This window comes from Haplochromis burtoni, unplaced genomic scaffold, assembly GCF_018398535.1.
Source record: "Haplochromis burtoni strain Fernald_Lab_line unplaced genomic scaffold, NCSU_Asbu1 Contig_482, whole genome shotgun sequence".
In the NCBI taxonomy this organism is placed as follows: Eukaryota; Metazoa; Chordata; class Actinopteri; order Cichliformes; family Cichlidae; genus Haplochromis; species Haplochromis burtoni.
Window position 1 is genome coordinate 239,844 of NW_024582843.1, and position 18,326 is coordinate 258,169.

Genomic DNA, 18,326 nt, shown 5'->3' on the forward strand with positions numbered 1-18,326 from the left:
TGAGGAATCCTTCTGGGATTCATATGCATTTGTGATTTATTGATCTGAGTTTCTTTTAGCAGCGCAGCGTTCTGAGCAGTTGTTCACCTTTGTTCCCCCCCCCCCTTTCAGTTCCTATTGAGCTTGTAGGACAAGAGCTGAGGTAAGGAAACACCTTCATCTTTGTGCAAATCCCTTTCATAAAGTTCATTTATATATCCCGCCAAACCCTCACCTCGTATCTCCCCCACCCTGGCACTCATACACTCTCTTTAGATGACGCTGTATATTATTCTTTTCCTATTACTCATTATCAGCACTTCTCAGTTCGTGGTCAGTGCCTCCAACAGGCTGCTATTGATTTCTTGCAGCCTTTTGCTGTTTCCTGCTATGAACACATACAGTACATCCAATGAAAAAGGTGTACGATCTTTTTGCAGTCTGATCAAAGGATGCAGCACAAGAAGAGAGGACTGTGAAGGGCTATTATTTAGTTTTTTCTCCCGCCCTTAGCTCCTCTCCATAGTTTCCCACTCAGGGACCAGCTTTCAGGGTCCACAAAAGCCAGTCATCGCCCTTCCTTGCCCTCCTTCCAAATGATTTTTTCATCCTCTCTCATTTTGTCACACTTCACCTCTGAGCATTGATCTCTACTCAGCACTCCAAAAAAATACTTGTGGTTTTGGGATTAAGAAGAAAAAAAAAAGAGGCCAGAGAGTGGCTGATTTAAAATGCAAATGCAGCATTTTTTAATAAGTGAAATTAATAATAAGGATAATTGGAGTAATAAAGGGCAATTGCTGGGGGAAGTTAATGAGAATTGAAATGAGCCATCCTGAGGGGTCATAGCAACCTGAATCAAAGGAGAGAGAGAGAGAGAAAGAAAATAGAGTGAGCAAGAACTGATGATGATGACTGGTGAAGAGAGCAGAGCAGGGGAAATTACAGCAGGCCTCGGCTGATCCTTATCTCTCACAGTAACAGGATATAGGCCAGGGTTGATGTATGACAGAGAATATTATGTTTTCTCTTGCATGATACCACCTGCATTCATGCATTATGTGTGTCTGGTAGAAGAGTGGGGACACGTGCGTTTGTGTGACACGTGCTCAGATTGCATGTCTGTGCTTCACTTTATTTTGTTTGTCTTAATTGACCTTTTCTTTTTTATTTACTGCCTGTGTTTATCATTGCTACTGCACAGGGACTAAAATGCACCCGTGCCTTAAACATATCTCTAACCTCCATCCATCCCATCCAGCTGCCCCACCCCTGGATGCAATGGCTCAGGCCATATCAGTGGGAGATACTCACGACACAGAAGGTAGGGCAGATTAAAACCCCACCCTCTGTCTCTCTGTCCTTTGTCTCAGTCTTGTCTGTCCTCTCTGTTCTCTGTCCCATATCATCTGCTTTGTGCTTTTATTTGGCATTACTCGCTGTAATACTGAGCGTTAGACGAGAACATCAATGCTACTTTTATATCTGTGCGCTAATTATGAAGCTCAAGCCAGCAGCTGGATTTCTAGCTTAGCATAAAGAATACAGATGAAATGTAAAAAAAAATTTATTAAAAAAGCATAAAGAACAGAATTGAGTGAAATAGCCAGGTTCTAACTATATGTAGCCATGGCTATATCCACCCAAATTCTTCCAAACAGCACTTTGGAACCACAGTTCAAAGTGGTGGTCTTGGGAGACTTTTGTCCTCACCGTGACAACAAGATTCCAAAATCTATCTCCTGGCATAAAACAGTGCTATTCACATTACAGACAAACAAATGATTTCTTGATTAATGAGCTTTAAAGATTCTTATCAACTTAATTACTTATCTTTGGACACAGCCAGGCTAGACGTTTGTTAAGCTGAGGTAAGCTACATCTTTTAGTTTTGTAGTGTTAATAGTATGATGTTACTGAAGTCAAGTCATGAGCAAAATGGTCCTCTTTTGCAGTGCTAATGGAAAAGGATGTAGCAGAGAGTTAGTTGTTTCCATTCAGATCAGAAGAAATCAGGTTCAACAAAAGTGTTTTTGACAAGAGAAAAAGCACAGATTAGAGGGAAGCTGATTGAGGATACGTTTTTCTGCTTTATGTCCACATTTCCTGCTTTTACATCTCCCAGTCATAAAATGAATCTAGTTCTCCCACTCATTACTATCCTTATAATTCCTTCTGATTATTTGTAAAATAAAGATAGAAATAGAAAAAATAGAAAAACCAAATGGTAAACTGCACAGCTTCTTGGGTTCCTCAGCACCATTTCGATTCTTTGTTATTTAAATCGCAGATGGAGACAATGTGAATGACTTTTAAAGATACTTACTGAGTCAGATTGCAAATAGAGCACATTCATTATGTCACATACCAGACTCCCAGAGCATCTAAATCTAAACCTAAGTAATAAACCTTTCAGTGGGCAGTGGTGAAATGTGATTTCTTCAGGTGTTATTCCAGCTTCATTCCCCATCCCTTCATTCATCGTCTGTGTCGTTCGCCCTGGGAGATCCTGGGAGACTCGGGGCAGCTCACTGGCTTGTGACTCGTCTTTATTGAGGGGCAGATATTAGCTATCTGTTTACATGTGTATTTGTTCAGCAGGCAATTTTGAGATGCACTTTGTTTATAGATCGTTCCTCAGACTCCCTCAGCGTCTCCCAGGTGAGCGTAAGAAGGAGTTTATTGGATTTCACCCTCTGCTGCATCGCCCGCCCGCCTCTCCATACGAGTTGTTCATTAAACGTTCCACTCAATTGGCTGAGATTGGTTGTGATATCTGAGTCAGCTAGCATGGCGCCCCCCTCAGGCGTGTTGATTCATACTGGAAAAAGCAGCTCCATCCTGTTTCATGTCAGAAAAAAACCCTGCCTCCTTCTGCTGTGGTTCTGTTAGACGTGTTAGGTTGTTGTTTCACTTATAACCCAGCTTGATTTTCTTAATTTTGTTCTCTCCCTTTTCTTCTTGTCTTCTCCTTTTCCCCCATCACAAGCATTCTGGGTTGCCCAATAGCAAGAAAGCGCCGTCTAGACGAAGCAGAGGCAGAGCAGGAACAAGAACAGGAAACAGAACGGCCTGCCTCCAAGAGGAAGTCCCACCCCCTGAAACTAGCCCTAGATGAAGGTTTCAGTGCAGAGAGTGACGCAAGCAGTGAGGCTGAGGGCGATGGAGAGAAAACAGAAGGAGCCAAGGTAGAAGAGGAAGTGGAGGAGACAGACACAGGTGTGGAGGAGGAGAGAGAGGAAATGACAGAACTCACACAGGACGGACAGACAAACGGTCGGGAGGAGAACACACAACAGAAAGAGGAGGAAGAGACGTATAAGAAGGAGGAGAACTTTGCAGCTGATGAAGGTATGAAACATAGCTTGTTGGTAACAAAGAGGGGTACAGTGAAAATTAACCACAGCATCAAAGGAGCACATATTCATCATGTACTTCAATACTGAAGCAGATTAAGGCCAAGATACCTGACTGTAATTGCTTGATGGGTTAAACTCCCAAATTGGTTGATCGTACGATTCCCACTGGAGTGTCTTTTATTTAGACCCCACTCAGCTTCCTCACTACCTGCTTCTTCATTTGAGTCAGGACTACTATAATCAAGGAAGACTGGTATTTCCATTAGCAGAACTGATATATTTAATTGTATCGCTATGTTGGCTCTAGTCAGTGTTGGGAAAGTTACTTTTAAAATGTATTCCACTACAGATTACAGAATACATGCCCCAAAATGTATTTTGTAACGTATTCCGTTACGTTACTCTCATTGAGTAACGTATTCTGAATACTTTGGATTACTTAATATATTATTATGCTGTTTTACAACTACATGATTGTACTATGCTGTGTGATTTATTACTATTACTGAAGGTTACTCACCATACCAATAGCAACTAGATTTTTAAATGTTAATATAAATGAGTAACAGTAGGTGGACATTAGGTAAGGCTGGACTTTTTGCAGCGATCTCGTATAGAAAACTATTCCTCACTTATATAAAACAGAACCGTAGTAAAGGGACCTCTGGCCAATACGTTGGGTTCCGTTTTGGACCCATAGCCAAAAACTAGCTTTACTTTGTTGTCTGGGTCAACTTTGCTAGCGAGAGACAGAGAGAGGCGTTGAAAGGTTGCTCCAATGGAACTTATTGTTTCGGAGCAAAACATGAACACAGTGTACAGTCAATTCTTAATAGCTTACTTACAGCTGGGCTTGTCAGACACTCTTTTTAGCTGCAGTGGTTATTATTATATTTACATGCTTCCATCTCCCATTTCTGGTCGGTGACAGCTCTACTTTTCCACTCTCCTTTTTCTCCCCAACACTGGCTCTAGTGAGCAGCAGCATCAGCAGATCTCCAGTCCAATAGAGAGCAGGTATCAGAGACAGTAGATGTCACTCTTTACCAATAATCATTTGCCAAACTCTTTGTTTGTATATATTTCAAAATTAGGAACTTCTTGTCTTCTTGTCCATTAGTCCATGAGACTCACTGATTGTGATAGATTATAGCCTTTAGAGAAAAGATGAAATCATGGCCACTAGAAGCACAAGGACTTTGTGAGTGTCTTTCTCTGTCAACAAACTGCTTTACGGCTACAGTTTTGTAACAGTAGGTTCTTTTTATGTCACATATATAAATATACACAGTGAAAGACTTAGCAGGCATAAAAGTGATACAAGTGAAGATAAAGATATTGCTGACAACAGCCTGATGTCACTATGTGACTCATGTTTTCCTCTGTGTCACTGTTCTGACTTCTTCATCTTTACTCCAATAGAGGAGGAGTGTGTGATCATCGAGCCTGAGCTCAGAGCAGCGGTACCTGCAGCTGAGGAGTGTCACTCTCCCTCACAGAGCACCGAGGAGGTGGCCAACTCTCTCCTCCACCTGGGCTGTGTCAACAACAACAATGCTCCAACTGGGGCCATTCAGCAGACTGTTGCTATGGAGACCAAGAAGGATGTCACATTGGCCATTACACAGGGTGAAGAAGTAAAGGAAGAGCAGGAGAAGGACACGAACGAGGGAGAAGAGGAAGATGAGGAGGTGGCACATGGAGTTCAAGCACTGAAGGAGTCATTTGCTCTGCAGCAGGAGGCAGCTGATGTGGAGGATGAGCAAGGGGAGCACGAAGATATGAGCAACCACATGAGCCCACAGCATCTGACTAAAAGGGACCAGTGTGAACAGTTCATAGGTAAAGACAATGAAAAAGAAAAGATAGTAGTGCCAATGCAGCAGAGGCAGGGCACTTCAGCAGATGAGGAGGAGCACAGGGATGTTTTGCCCATTTCTGATGTGCCAACTGCCATCCGCATCATCACCAGCACCGCAGCAGCTCAGGGAACACACAAGGCTGAAGACCACAGGGCCAGTCCTCTGGAGGACTACAACTCATGCGGGGCAAGTCCCTTTGAGAACAGAGCCAGTCCACAAGACAGCTCTCTTAAAGCTAGCTCAATTCAGAACTATAAGGCCAGCCCTCCTTTAAGCTACAGCTCCCACAGGGCCAGTCCACTGGAGGACTACTTTCCCATTCCCAGAGGGGAGAACTACAAAATCCACAAAGCTTCATCCTCAGCCTCTCCTGACATTATCGAGGTACGATCCGATAAGTCGGAGGACAAAGACTTTGACGATGTGGATGGAGATGACGAGCACGATGATGAAGACAGCCTGTCACAGCGCTCGGCAGTGACGGACGAGTCAGAGATGTTCGACATGACCCGAGGGAACCTGGGCCTGCTAGAGCAAGCCATTGCCCTGAAGGCAGAGCAGGTGAAGCCAGCAGGACCCAGAGAGCTGCTCCGCACACCAGATATCCACCACCAGCGGTACTTCACCATGGAGGACAGGCCCAAGCACCTGGACGTCATCCGCAAGAGCTATTTCAGCAAAGGTATGAATTAGTAACCAGGGGAGAACAGAGCTACAACATGTACTGAGAGGGTATTGTGAAAGTTGCCTGAGGGAGACAGCACATCAGCCACATTTAGTCCGTTTCTTTTTATATCTTTGTTTTTTTAAAGCTACATTAGCTGCACATGGTACTGAAATACCATGTTGCAAACTTATTCCTCATCCAACAATGTTTTATAGGTTTACCTGGAAAATTTACATTTTCTCCATTCTATGAAATTTTTCTGAAAACCCCAACAAAACTTGTATGTGATGCACTGAGCACGTCTTCTGCACCCACCTGTTTTTATTCGCCTTAAAAACAGAATGGTCCTGTGTTAGGGGAGTGTTCTTGTAAATCTTGGCATCACTTTGTGTCTGCCCACAGTTCATACAGTGGAAGAGCACCTACATGTCACAGGCTTTAAGTACTTTACTCTGAACAGAGCTGGACTGATAATCTACTGCAGTATGTTTCTCACAGGCTATAATGTGTGCAAAACAGTATGTAATCAAAGTAACTAAGTTTGACTAATACAATTCTTAGTGAAACTAGACCCAGATGTCATTAGCATTTGACAGGAAGAATCAGCTGGCACGTTTTCATCCAGGCCTTAAAAAAAGCCTAATGAACATTTGCTATTTTTGTTTAACCTCTACACAAACCAGCACAAAAAAAAACATCAGAGGCAAGTGCCAGAATTTGACAGTTTTACTTTTGTTAGGTTAGCTAGCTTTAAGGGGGCAGTTGCCCCTGGCTTTATCCTTATATTAAAAATACAGGCCAAAGGTGCTCTTTCATTATTTTCTCTAATACTCTGCAAGACAGCAAGTGCTTTTTTAAATACCACAACAATATCAGAGGAGTACAACCAATAAGGGAGCACACAGAAAATGATGTTCTGAAGTTTTGGCAAATGTGCTAAATGTTATGTTGGGAGCAGAGGGTACAAATAAACACAGTGTACCAAATAAGAGATGAGTCACAGAGCTCTGTTTGGATCCTCCCTTTTCTATTGTAATGGGGTTGAAGTGGTTCCAGCTGAATAGACTTCCATGAAGAGCTGGGAGGAAGTACTTAAAGAGGGAGCGAGAAGGGATGACAGCATGCGAGAGAGCACAGGAGAGACAACAACATATCAACAGAGAAAAAGGAGGAGTGCAGGTTGTTCCACAGTCAGCCATGGAGTGTTTGTTTACATGCTACGTGTGTTCGGGCCTTGTATTACACAGTTGGCACGCTGCCCGCTTGTCATGCTTCTCACAGTATAGCAGCAGTGTGATTACATGCCCGGTAGTGCTGCCCTCTCCTTGGCCTTAACTCCCTCCTGCGGTGACGTTCCTGTTCTGCTCGACGCTAATTAGGAGATGCGTGTCTCGTTAACATTCAATTTGAAGGCCAATAGAGCATCACACCATCCTCTTGCACCCTTCTCCTCTCTCCAGTGCCACTGATACTGCCTGGCCTGCCTCCAATAGGAGAGGGGAGGAGCAGGCATCTTTAATTATGTGTAAATTATACAGTGGTGTGAATTTCTTCTGATGTATTGTAAGGTGCTGCTTTGTCCAAGATCTAAACAAGGTCTTTGAAAGTGTTGTGCAAATGTAGCCATGGGGGGATTATCCAGCTCAACAGGATAAGATGGTGTAGTTTATCATTTTTATAGTATTTTATCTTTAAAAATATTTAAATAAACATTAAGACAAATGCATGGAATACCTGGTGTATTTACAGGCATGCATAAGCCATGAGTCGGGGGATACAGATGGTGTGGGTTTTGTGCAGATGTTGGGAATATGTCTGGATTTCATGCTCAGCCAAGCACACTGTCTGATGACATTAACCACTTGCTTTTGTGCACCTTATTCATCCCACCTTCCCCTTTCCTTTTACTTGGCCTTCCATCTTCCTGTCCTCCTTTCCGTTTTCTTCTACATTCCTACCCAACTCTGACCCAGAGAGCAGCAGGCCAGAGAAGAGGGAGAACAAGTGTCCCACACCGGGATGTGATGGCACTGGTCACGTGACCGGTCTTTACCCCCACCACCGCAGCCTGTCAGGCTGTCCGCACAAGGACAGGATCCCCCCAGAGAGTGAGGTTTTGTTGTTGTTCTTTGTTATTCCAGCTGCTTAGCATAAAAAAATAGTTAAACAGTGTAATTGTTGTGCCATGAGGTTTTTTGAGGTCTCGGGAGCCACCGATTCCATGATTTGGTATATATGTTTGGAAGAAACCAGTCCTTTGATTTGCATCGGTCAAATGCTGTGAAATTCAGTCAAAGAAATGCCCTCAAATACGTAATTTAATTCTAATTTTATTCTATTATTGGGGATTTTGGGGTTATACAGTCTGTGCAGCTGTGTATTCAAATCTATTTTTGCAGGAAGACCAAAAATATTAATATGAGAAATAAAAACAAATTTAATAATAAGCAAATCCCACTTCAGTGATTTTCATTTTCTGAGTTTTCTCTGATCACATGATTGTGCATCTTGTCAGTTCTGGCCATGCATGAAAACGTGCTGAAGTGTCCGACTCCTGGCTGCACAGGTCAGGGCCATGTCAACAGCAACCGCAACACACACCGCAGGTATATTTATATACATTGCACCTTTATACTGTATATCTATATATGAAAGTTGTTTGTGTGTGTGTGTGTGTGTGTGTGTGTGTGTGTGTGTGTGTGTGTGTGTGTGTGTGTGTGTGTGTGTGTGTGTGTGTGTATCTCTGCAGGTTAGAGTGTTGTGCACTTTGTGTATTTGCAAGCTCGTATATTCATGTATGCAGGGCAGCAAATGTGTCAGCCCACATGAGTACTGTGATGTAGATTTACACAGTCAGCAGTATGTACTTGTAATATTCATCTGCTTTGCTTCCTTTATCCCTGCAGTCTTTCTGGTTGTCCCATCGCTGCTGCAGAGAAGCTATCTAAGAGCCACGATAAGCAGCATCTCTCTCAGTCAGGGAGCGAGCACCTCAAAGGAAGTCCCAATGACAGAGTGCTGAGGTGGGTCATCAAAAAAGTACAAACTCATAGTTCAGGTTTTTTCTGCTTTATTACATTACATACTGTAGATATGGAGACCTAATGCCCTCACGAGAGGTCAGTTATACAAACGTGGCAGTTATTGACTTTGGCCAATATCATTACATTGACATGTAAAGATTTTATCTATTTGATAATTTAATTACAAGTTATATGCATAGAAGGGAGCTTTTTGATTCCTATATTAATTAAAATTTTGTAAATAACTGTATTAATGTTGCACAGTTAAGGTTTATGTGGCAAAAAAATTCATGCCTTTTGTCCTTTTCCAAAGCCCATCATAGATGACACAATGAATAGCAGAAACTAAGATAGACTGGGCTCAGTGACCCTTTCACCTACATAAAAGCTGTCTCCTCCAATCCAAACCCCTCACAGCTGAGTCCTTGTCAAGGTTAGCCACTTTACTGCTGAGCCACATTGAAACCGCAGAGAGAATCCTGACCTTGGTTACGGTACCCTGCATGAAAGGTGGAGCCTGGCCTCTGAACGGCTCAATAATAACAAGAAAGTCTTGAAACATCCTGGCTGGCAGGCTAATCATTACTGTCACCTCACATGCTAAGATCTCTTTATCTACATTCATCTCACCCGACCGGCCAGATCCCGGCCAAAAGAATGATAATTAGTGCAAACCAGACACTGGTATTATGCTGTCTGTGCTCTTCCTCATTGGTATTTTAATTAATAATGCAACCGATAAGCTAATTATGCAAGTTATAGGGGCATTGCGGGGGGATAGGAAAAATAATTGCTTTCCTTGAGGAAAACCTCATCAGTGGTTGGACAAAGCATCAAGTATTAAAACATAATAAGGCCTGCTTTGTTTTTTTGTTATAGATTGTTATTCAAATGAGCTTCCTTGCCTCTTATACGTGGAGCTGCAGAATTCTTCGTTTTAATGGAACAATGTTGAATTAATAAAATGGAAAAAAGTCACCTGTGATCAGTTGTAGCTCTGCTTTGCACACTTATTATTAGTGGGCTTCTATGTGATGGCCACCCCAGCTGCAGCAGTATGACTACAGGCCAGGTCTTGTAGACTATTAATGAAAAACACTGAGGAAAGGCTTCGGTGCAGAGGAGAATAAATAGGGCTGGGCCAAAGTGGGTGGAGGGCTTGGATAAGATGGTTAGGGGATGCAAAAAAAAAAAAAATGAGTAAGGTCACTTTGTTCCTCCAGGCTCTATACCCCCAACCTACCCCTCCTCTGTCTCTCCTCTTTCACCACTCCCCCTTCTTTGGTTCCTAGTCTTCTCTTCTCCCCCTTCTCTCTTCTTTCTCACTCCCCACGCCCTTCCACCTCCCCCTGGTCTATCAGTGGATTTACGCCAACAGGTCTGACAAAAGCCCGGGCTCTCCAGAAAACGAGAGGGCTTAAAGCTCATAAATTCCGTGCTGTACAACATGCAAATGTGCCCTCTGCTGATAAGAGAGCTTTTAATCCTGCTGCACTCCCGCTAAGTACACCATTGCTCCTGTCTTCACTCTTTCTGTTTCATTCTACCTTTTTCTCTCATTCTTTTATTCTCTTTTTCTTCCCCCGTTTTGCTTTTATGTGTGTGTGTCTTTTTATTGCATCAATCCTCTTTTTATTTCTCATCTCTTGTTTCTGCTTTTATTTTTGTCTTTAATCCCCAGCCCCACCCTGACGTCCTCTCCCTCTCCCCCCTGCAGACCCATGTGTTTTGTGAAGCAGCTAGAGGTGCCCCAGTATGGGAGCTACAGGCCCAACATGGCACCTTCCACACCTCGCGCCAACTTGGCCAAGGAGCTGGAGAAGTACTCCAAGGTGTCCTTCGATTATGCAAGCTTCGATGCTCAAGTGTTCGGGAAGCGCACGCTTGCTCCAAAGATGCCCACCAGCGAAACCTCACCTAAAGCCTTCAAAAGTAAGAGGGAACCTCGGGCTTCTTCTCTGTCGTGCATATTTATTTATTTGTTTTTCTATAAGGCAAACCTGTGGCTAGGTTACAGCAGCCGGATTCACTGTGAGTTAGAGTCTTTGGTCAAAGCCATGTGAGCCACACAGAAAACTGAAGATCTGGGCCACGTTATTTACTAACCATTCACTCATTGCTATGTGAGATAGTGTGATATGTTCATTTGTGCTAATTCTTGCTCTCAGTGTTGGCCTTTCTAAGGCTCTTGAAAATGTTACTCCAGCATGGCTCTTTGGCTGACTTTCATTCTTCAAAATGAGTGAAAAGAAGAGAGAGACAAATGTTCAAATTTCAGTTATTGTTTCACTCAGTTTGCCATTTCTGTCCTGTCTGCATGCATAGCAGTGGCTGTGACTCAGTGGTGTGCAGTGACTTTTACAGAAAGGCAAGCAGAGACAATTGCCACACACAAACGAAAACATCTTCCTCTGCTATTTAACTTTATAACAAGATAAATTGGATCAGATTAAAATGTGCCATTTGTGCTCTCTGTCTGCACTCTGCGTGGACGTATTCTGCACTCCTTCATGGCTGAAGAATGGTAGCTGAATAAATATCTGCTGTTTTACCAAATGAAAATGACAAGTGGTGGATACTCCTTTAAGAAAAGAAGCAATGAAACCCAGTGAACGCACCTCAGTACACATAAAACTGCATTATTGGAAAACTGTGCATGAAGTAGCAAATTAAAAGATTATTATTCTGCAGAAAAATGTTCCTCGTCAGTATTGGATGGTTTAATATTACTTCTGCATATTTTTAAGGTTGAGCTCATTTTAAGTACTTTTATCTGTTTAATGTCTGACATCATATTCTATAAATCATATGTTTGTATTGGCTGTCCTGTGAGGAAGATGTATTTCTGAAAAATACAGAAATGTAAGATGATTGATTGATTGATTGATTGATCTTTATTTAATATATATTGAAATATATTAATTTTAAAAAATCAGCTAAATTAAAAAGCTTCAGCAGTGTGGGGCAGAAAATAATCATGAAAAATGATGGTAGAGTGTTAGCAAAATACAAAGGTTCTCTTGAGCGCACATATTTTTTCAATCCCCTTTTGTTTTAGTACTTTCCCAGAATATCAGCCAATTTGGGATTTGTGCCTTTGTCCCCCTGCAGCTAAGCCGTCATTCCCCAAGTCATCATCACCTAGTCTCAGCCTCCACGGTTATGGGAAAAGCTCCTCATTGGCCTACGACTACGCCCATGATGCCGAAGCTGCTCACATGGCTGCCACTGCCATCCTTAACCTGTCTACTCGCTGCTGGGAGAAACCTGAGAACCTTAGCACCAAACCCCAAAACAAGGTAAACCCACCATTTTTTCAAATGTTTTTTTCCCAGTCATTATAAAGGAGCACAGTTGGAATGAAAACAGCACAGTCGGTTTCATCATCACTTGGTAGTTCTTCGATGATCAAAAATGTACTCAATTTGAAGGGAGTCAAGTACAGATGGTTTTACTGCCGTAAAGTACTGCCTTGTTCTTCTCTGCAAAACACTTAGAGAAAGATTTTATTATCTGATTGTAGTGCAGATGAAACATTGCAGGCCACAGCTGGTAAGATGAGAGGAGATAGCAGTGGGTGTGCCTTTTCCACCCCTCTTCTCTCCTCTCCTCTCGCTCATTTTTTTCCTCCATCAACTCTGCATGAATATATCATCAGGAGGCATTGGTTTACAGCAACAGGATGGTGTTGAGATTCAGTTGCATCACCTCTCCCATCCTCTTTCATCGTTTCATCCCTCCATCCCACACACTTTTCATGTTGTTATTGAATTTGGCTGACTGCCAGTTGCCTGGATTACTTTTCCACCAGGTAGCCTTTTTTCATTATCTGCTGGACGGATCTCCCACTCTCTTTCTATCATTTTCTTTCTCACATGTCCTTTTACCCTCTTTCTCTCTTCCTCCCTAAGCAAGCCTCCCTGTTCCTCGCTCGTTCCCTATCTCCCTCACTTCCTTTCTCTTTTCTGTGCACAGGAGGTGTAATAGGAGCTCCACTTTCCCCCATATTGTGATTTTTAAAAGCCTTTTTGCCTCACAGAGGAGAGAAAGTGACTGCTTCATCATTTTTCGATTTCTGACATGCTTTTAGGAAGATAAAAAGTGAAAATTAATGTCTCTGGCAGCAAAGCAGAGCAAGGTGTTCAGCAAGGCACAGATCCAAGAGCATGCCTTAGCTGCGCAGATCAACTGGGGACTGATCTGGAATCAGAGTTGGAGCCAGTTGAAATCCAATATTGAAACACTGGAACACTGAGCTCATCAACCTGGGACATTTCTGGGAACTGTTCCCATTTTCTCTCCTCTTCTCCTAACCCTTTGAATTTTCTGGCCCTTGACCAGCCCATATGAGCACCATTTTACATGAATGCTGAAAACATTGCTCTTTTCACCCTTCTGTTTCTCTTCACCTGCCAGAACTATAATAAAGCATGGAGAGATGGAGCACAGTGTTCGTGCTGTTGGCACCAGAGTACATTAGATATCATGACTAACATGCTTAGGCGATGAGGCTGGTGTTCTGAACTTGAGTGTGTAGTGCTCTGAAAGAGGCCGTCACTCTGGTGCATGACTGTGAAAATGCTTGTTTGATACAGGCTCGAGGGCAGTTTTACAAGCAGGTAGAGAAGTGAAAGCAACATTTCTCCACATGAAAGTTCAGTTTTTATTTAGAATATATGAAATTAGAATTCAGGCAGATATGTAGCGCTGCATCAGAATCTGCTCAAGAGGGTAATTAAAATAATCCCAATCATCATCACACAGGACTGCCTCACATATACAGTGAAGTGCACCAGAGGAGACTGCATTAGTTATTCACATTTGAGAATACTTAATTAGATGTATTAGTTAGCTGTGTTTCTCCATTAATTTTCTCCCAGATTATGCACTGAGCTCCAAAGTTTTTAACGGGAAATAAAGCATAATTGCATTCATATACAGAGTGAGCTGCAATAAAAACAAATATATTTTAAAACTCAAGTTTCAAACAGGGCAAAAGTTTCAAATAATGACATGAATGTGTGTAAGACTAAGTTCTGTATGCCCAAAGCTCAATTAAATTCTACTGTAATGGTATCTCAGTGCAGATTTCAGCAGACTATTTCGTGTGTAGTATACCCTCAAAGTGGGCATATAGGGATATTATTAATCATTTTTCATTAGGTACTTCACTGTCACTTGTCTAAAATTATTTATTTGTTGAAGTCTCAAATTGGGGCTCAACTGAAAATTACAAGGATACTTATAAGCAGGTAATAACATAGGCTAAGCTATAAATTCCTGTTGCATTGTCTCCAGGAAATGGACATTGAAGTGGATGAGAACGGCACCCTGGACCTGAGCATGAAAAAACCCATTAAACGAGAGGGAAGTCTGTCTGGGACGAGCCCCGGCGTTCGGTCTCCAGACCCTTCCTCCTCCTCTTCCTCACTGCATCATGGTGGAAACAGCGGGATGACATCACCAAGCATACACACCTACAAGCAGGAGGACTGGGAGGGACCTCTGGATTACACCAAACCTAACCGTCAAAGAGAGGAGGAAATGGACGAGGTCAGTACAATTAGACAGAACAAAAGTACGAGCTCCAAACACGGTGTATTTCCTCAGATGTTACTCACAGAGGAGATATTGCGACATAAATAACAACAGACAAAATTCCCCCTAAGCCTTTTGAATGAAAACTCTTAATTGTTTACATCACTTTGTCTTTGTGTAATTCCCTTTTCTTATTCCCTGTTCCCTTTTCCTCTTTGTATTATTCATTTATTTCACTGAAATGTGAGAGTTACTGTACAGTTAAAACATTGCACTGTGTAACAGAGGTAGTGTGTCAGGTGCATTGCACCATCCTGGATTTGGCATATGCTAATTTTTACTCCTTTGAACTTTTTCAAAAGAAATATAAAGGGCCTTGAATGTTAATTTTTTATGAGGACACTCTGCATTTGGAAACATCACTTGTCTGCAAAAGAATAAAAGAGGATTGTGTGCACATGGTGTTTGCAAAGTTTCTTTGCTTGCATTCAGATATACAATAGCAAACTATTACCTGGAAGCAGATATTTAAAAAACTAAATTCAGATAATAGGTCAAGCCACAATTTAAAGAGCAAAAGGCCTGCAGTGGATTTACCAGTGTGTTAATCACGTTTCAGCTGGAGCATACCGGCCAGTCGTACGTCTCATCCGAACCAGAGGACTGTGACATGATGCAGGATTGCCTAGAGGAGAGGAAATACCCAGGAGAGGTCACAACCCCAAGCTTCAAGGTCAAATTTCAGCCCAAAGATAGCAAGAAGGAGTTGCTCTCGTAAGTAATAAGGCAATGAGTTAGAAGTCATTCTTATATCCTGATGGGTAACAAGATTATATGTGGTCAAAGCAGCTTGCAAAGAAAGGCGTCTGGACTTCTTTAAGTTGCTTGAAGACGTTTCACCTCTCATCCGAGAAGCTTCTTCAGTTCTAAGGTCAAATGGTGGAGAGTCCCAGATATAAACCTAGTGGGAGTAACCCCCCACAGAGGGACAAAAGGACCCCCTGATGATCCTCTAATCGCCTGAGCCAAGGTGTGAAACTGGGCGTGGGTCCCAATCAGCCAGAGTTTCGGGTGAGTTCATTGTGAAACCTGGCCCCACCTTATCATGCGAATTCCTGAGGTCAGATGGCCCAGTGGGCGTTAAGGCGTCTGGGAAGGGATCTCAAAACTGGATTATAGATGGCAGAGAGTTGGTGTCGTAAACCCCCGCCTCTGTTCAAAGATGGTCGCTCACAGTGGACATAGATGGCTTCTTTCACTTCTCTTTCAAACCATCTGTCCTCTCTGTCCAAAATGTGAACATTGGCATCCTCGAAAGAGTGTCCTTTATCCTTAAGATGCAGATGGACTGCTGAGTCTTGTCCTGTGGAGGTGGCTCTTCTGTGTTGTGCCATGCGCTTGTGAAGTGCCTGTTTGGTCTCTCCAATGTAGAGGTCTGGGCATTCCTCGCTGCACTGTACAGCATACACCACATTGTTAAGTCTGTGTTTTGGCGTTTTGTCTTTCGGGTGAACCAGTTTTTGTCTGAGCGTGTTGCTGGGTCTGAAATGCACTGGGATGTCGTGCTTGGAGAAAACTCTCCTGAGTTTTTCTGATACACCGGCTACATAGGGGATGACAATGTTGTTGCGTCTGTCCTTCTTATCCTCCCTCGCTGGTGTCTGATCTTCTTTTCTGTGCCTCTTTGCTGACTTTAAGAACGCCCATTTAGGATAGCCGCACGTTTTGAATGCTTCCTTTACATGTGTGCGTTCCTTCTTTTTTCCTTCAGGCTTAGAGGGAACATGTTCTGCCCGGTGGTGTAGGGTCCTAATTACTCCAAGTTTGTGTTCCAGAGGGTGATGGGAGTCAAAGAGGAGGTACTGGTCCGTGTGTGTGGGCTTCCGGTAAACTTCGATGTTGAGGTTGCCATTCTCTTCAATGTGCACAGCGCAGTCCAGGAAAGGCAAACAGTTGTCCTTTGTGTCTTCCCTGGTGAACTTGATGTTTTTATCCACAGAGTTAATGTGCGCAGTGAAGGATTCCACTTCTTGTGTCTTGATTTTGACCCAGGTGCTTTTCTTTGCAAGCTCCTTTGACTACGATGACCTGGATGACTGAGAACCTTCACAGACATAAGATTATATGTGCTTAATTACATCAACCCAGGTTAAGAAATAATCATAAAAAACTAATTTAAAGGAAATAGAAGAAGAAGATTTTATTAGACATGATGTTGAGATTTGGCTAAAAAATGAAAAAGTTTTCTCTTTATGTTAGTAGAGGGAATCGATACATACCCAACAATATCATAATATCTCAACTGAACTCAAGGTTAATTCAATTCAATTCAATTCACTTTTATTTATACGACAACAGTCACCTCAAGGTGCTTTACATTGTAAAGTACCCTACTTTAATACATACAGAGGAAAAAACCCAACAATCATTAGATCCCCTATGAGCAAGCACTTTGGTGACAGTGGGAAGGAAAAACTCCCTTTTAACAGGAAGAAACCTCTGGCAGAATCAGGCTCAGGGAGGGGCGGGGCCATCTGCTGCAAACGGTTGGGGAGAGAGAAGGGAGACAGGATGAAATACATGCTCTGAAAGAGAGCCACAGATTAATAACAAGTATGATTCAATGCAGAGAGGTCTATTAAAACATAGTGAGTGAGAAAGGTGAGGAAAAAATACTCAATGCATCATAATTGCAGCATTACTAAGGGAGGAGTCAGGGTTCAGTTACAGTATTACTGTGATTTTTAACATTTTGCATCCTGATTACTGCAATAACATATACTGTAATTTATCACCTTTTTAAAACTACAAAATATTCCCTCAAATTTACACTTTGTCAATATCTGTTTTATTGAATATGTTTTTTCTTTTTGCAGCAAAACAACACTGTCACTAAAACCTGCCATAAATTGTTATAAGAGTCAGTCTGCTATCAATCTGCTACCAGTTTGCAGTTGAATGAGGTCAAGTTGGCAATTACATGAAATCTGTTTTTGATAAAACAGCAATTAACTGTGATAAATCACATATCCATTTGCTGTCTAGATAGACAGAAATTCACATTTAACTGTAACGTTTCTGTTTCATAGGAATATAAGCAGAACAAAACCAGAGTTGAGGCCCCTCGCGTTGTGTTCATTGACAGACTCATTCAGACTGATGGCAACATGCTGGCAATCTGTCTGAATTTATAAATGTATACATTTAATAGCAGTTATTTGCAAATCTTTGACAATCTCTCTGAGAGTGATTGCAGACTGCTTGTAGAAATGTAGCCTCCTATCAGGCAACCTGTGCAATCCAATCACCTTGCAATCAACACCCTCAAGCCATCACTATGAGTTGCAACTGATCACCAAATGTGACAAAATTCACTATAGTCACAAGTCACTGATCTTTTTTGTAGATGCACAAAGGTTGATGTTGTATTTTTTACTCGTGTGACTAAAACCATAAACTTGCACTTCGTTATGAGGTAGCTTTGTCAAGCTAAGTGGTGGTTTTCGGTTTTAACATATCTTCACATTTAATCAGCACTCTTGTTCATAGTGCTCCCATGGTATTTTAATTAATTTCATAAAAAATATCAATGTTTAGTGTTCCTATATCGATACTGTGCTGTAGTGATTTTTTTGCCATCCCTACAGTTCAGTACAAAGATCAGTGAAAAGGGATGTAGAAAAAGACATCCTTTTAGTTCTAAATAAAAGTTAAAGAAGAGATTTCTGTTGACTAGCAGAACTTTCTCATGTTGAGCCAGTAATACTCACCACTATACCACCGTTCTGACTGTCCAGAGACTCGCACAAAAAAACTTGCAAAAAAAAAAAATATATATATATACATATATATATAAAACACCCAGCACGCCCCTGCGGGCGGTTTATCCTTCAAGCTC

At 42.1% G+C, this 18,326-nt stretch overlaps 1 protein-coding gene across 12 annotated transcripts in view; it reads left to right on the forward strand.

Annotated features, from left to right (window-relative positions):
* myt1b (myelin transcription factor 1b) overlaps positions 1–18,326 on the forward strand; it is a 172,637-nt gene that overhangs the window by 130,784 nt on the left and 23,527 nt on the right. For 9 of the 12 annotated variants that reach the window (XM_042213798.1, XM_014341423.2, XM_042213799.1 and 6 more), the window contains 11 exons: positions 112–142; positions 1,241–1,303; positions 2,969–3,330; positions 4,761–5,882; positions 7,841–7,975; positions 8,383–8,473; positions 8,774–8,890; positions 10,572–10,822; positions 12,002–12,189; positions 14,189–14,443; positions 15,048–15,202. In XM_042213798.1, the coding sequence (XP_042069732.1) occupies positions 112–142; positions 1,241–1,303; positions 2,969–3,330; positions 4,761–5,882; positions 7,841–7,975; positions 8,383–8,473; positions 8,774–8,890; positions 10,572–10,822; positions 12,002–12,189; positions 14,189–14,443; positions 15,048–15,202 (2,770 nt within the window). The remainder of the gene's footprint in view (positions 1–111; positions 143–1,240; positions 1,304–2,968; positions 3,331–4,760; positions 5,883–7,840; positions 7,976–8,382; positions 8,474–8,773; positions 8,891–10,571; positions 10,823–12,001; positions 12,190–14,188; positions 14,444–15,047; positions 15,203–18,326) is intronic. The other 3 variants (XM_042213805.1, XM_042213800.1, XM_042213801.1) reach the window with 2 other exon arrangements.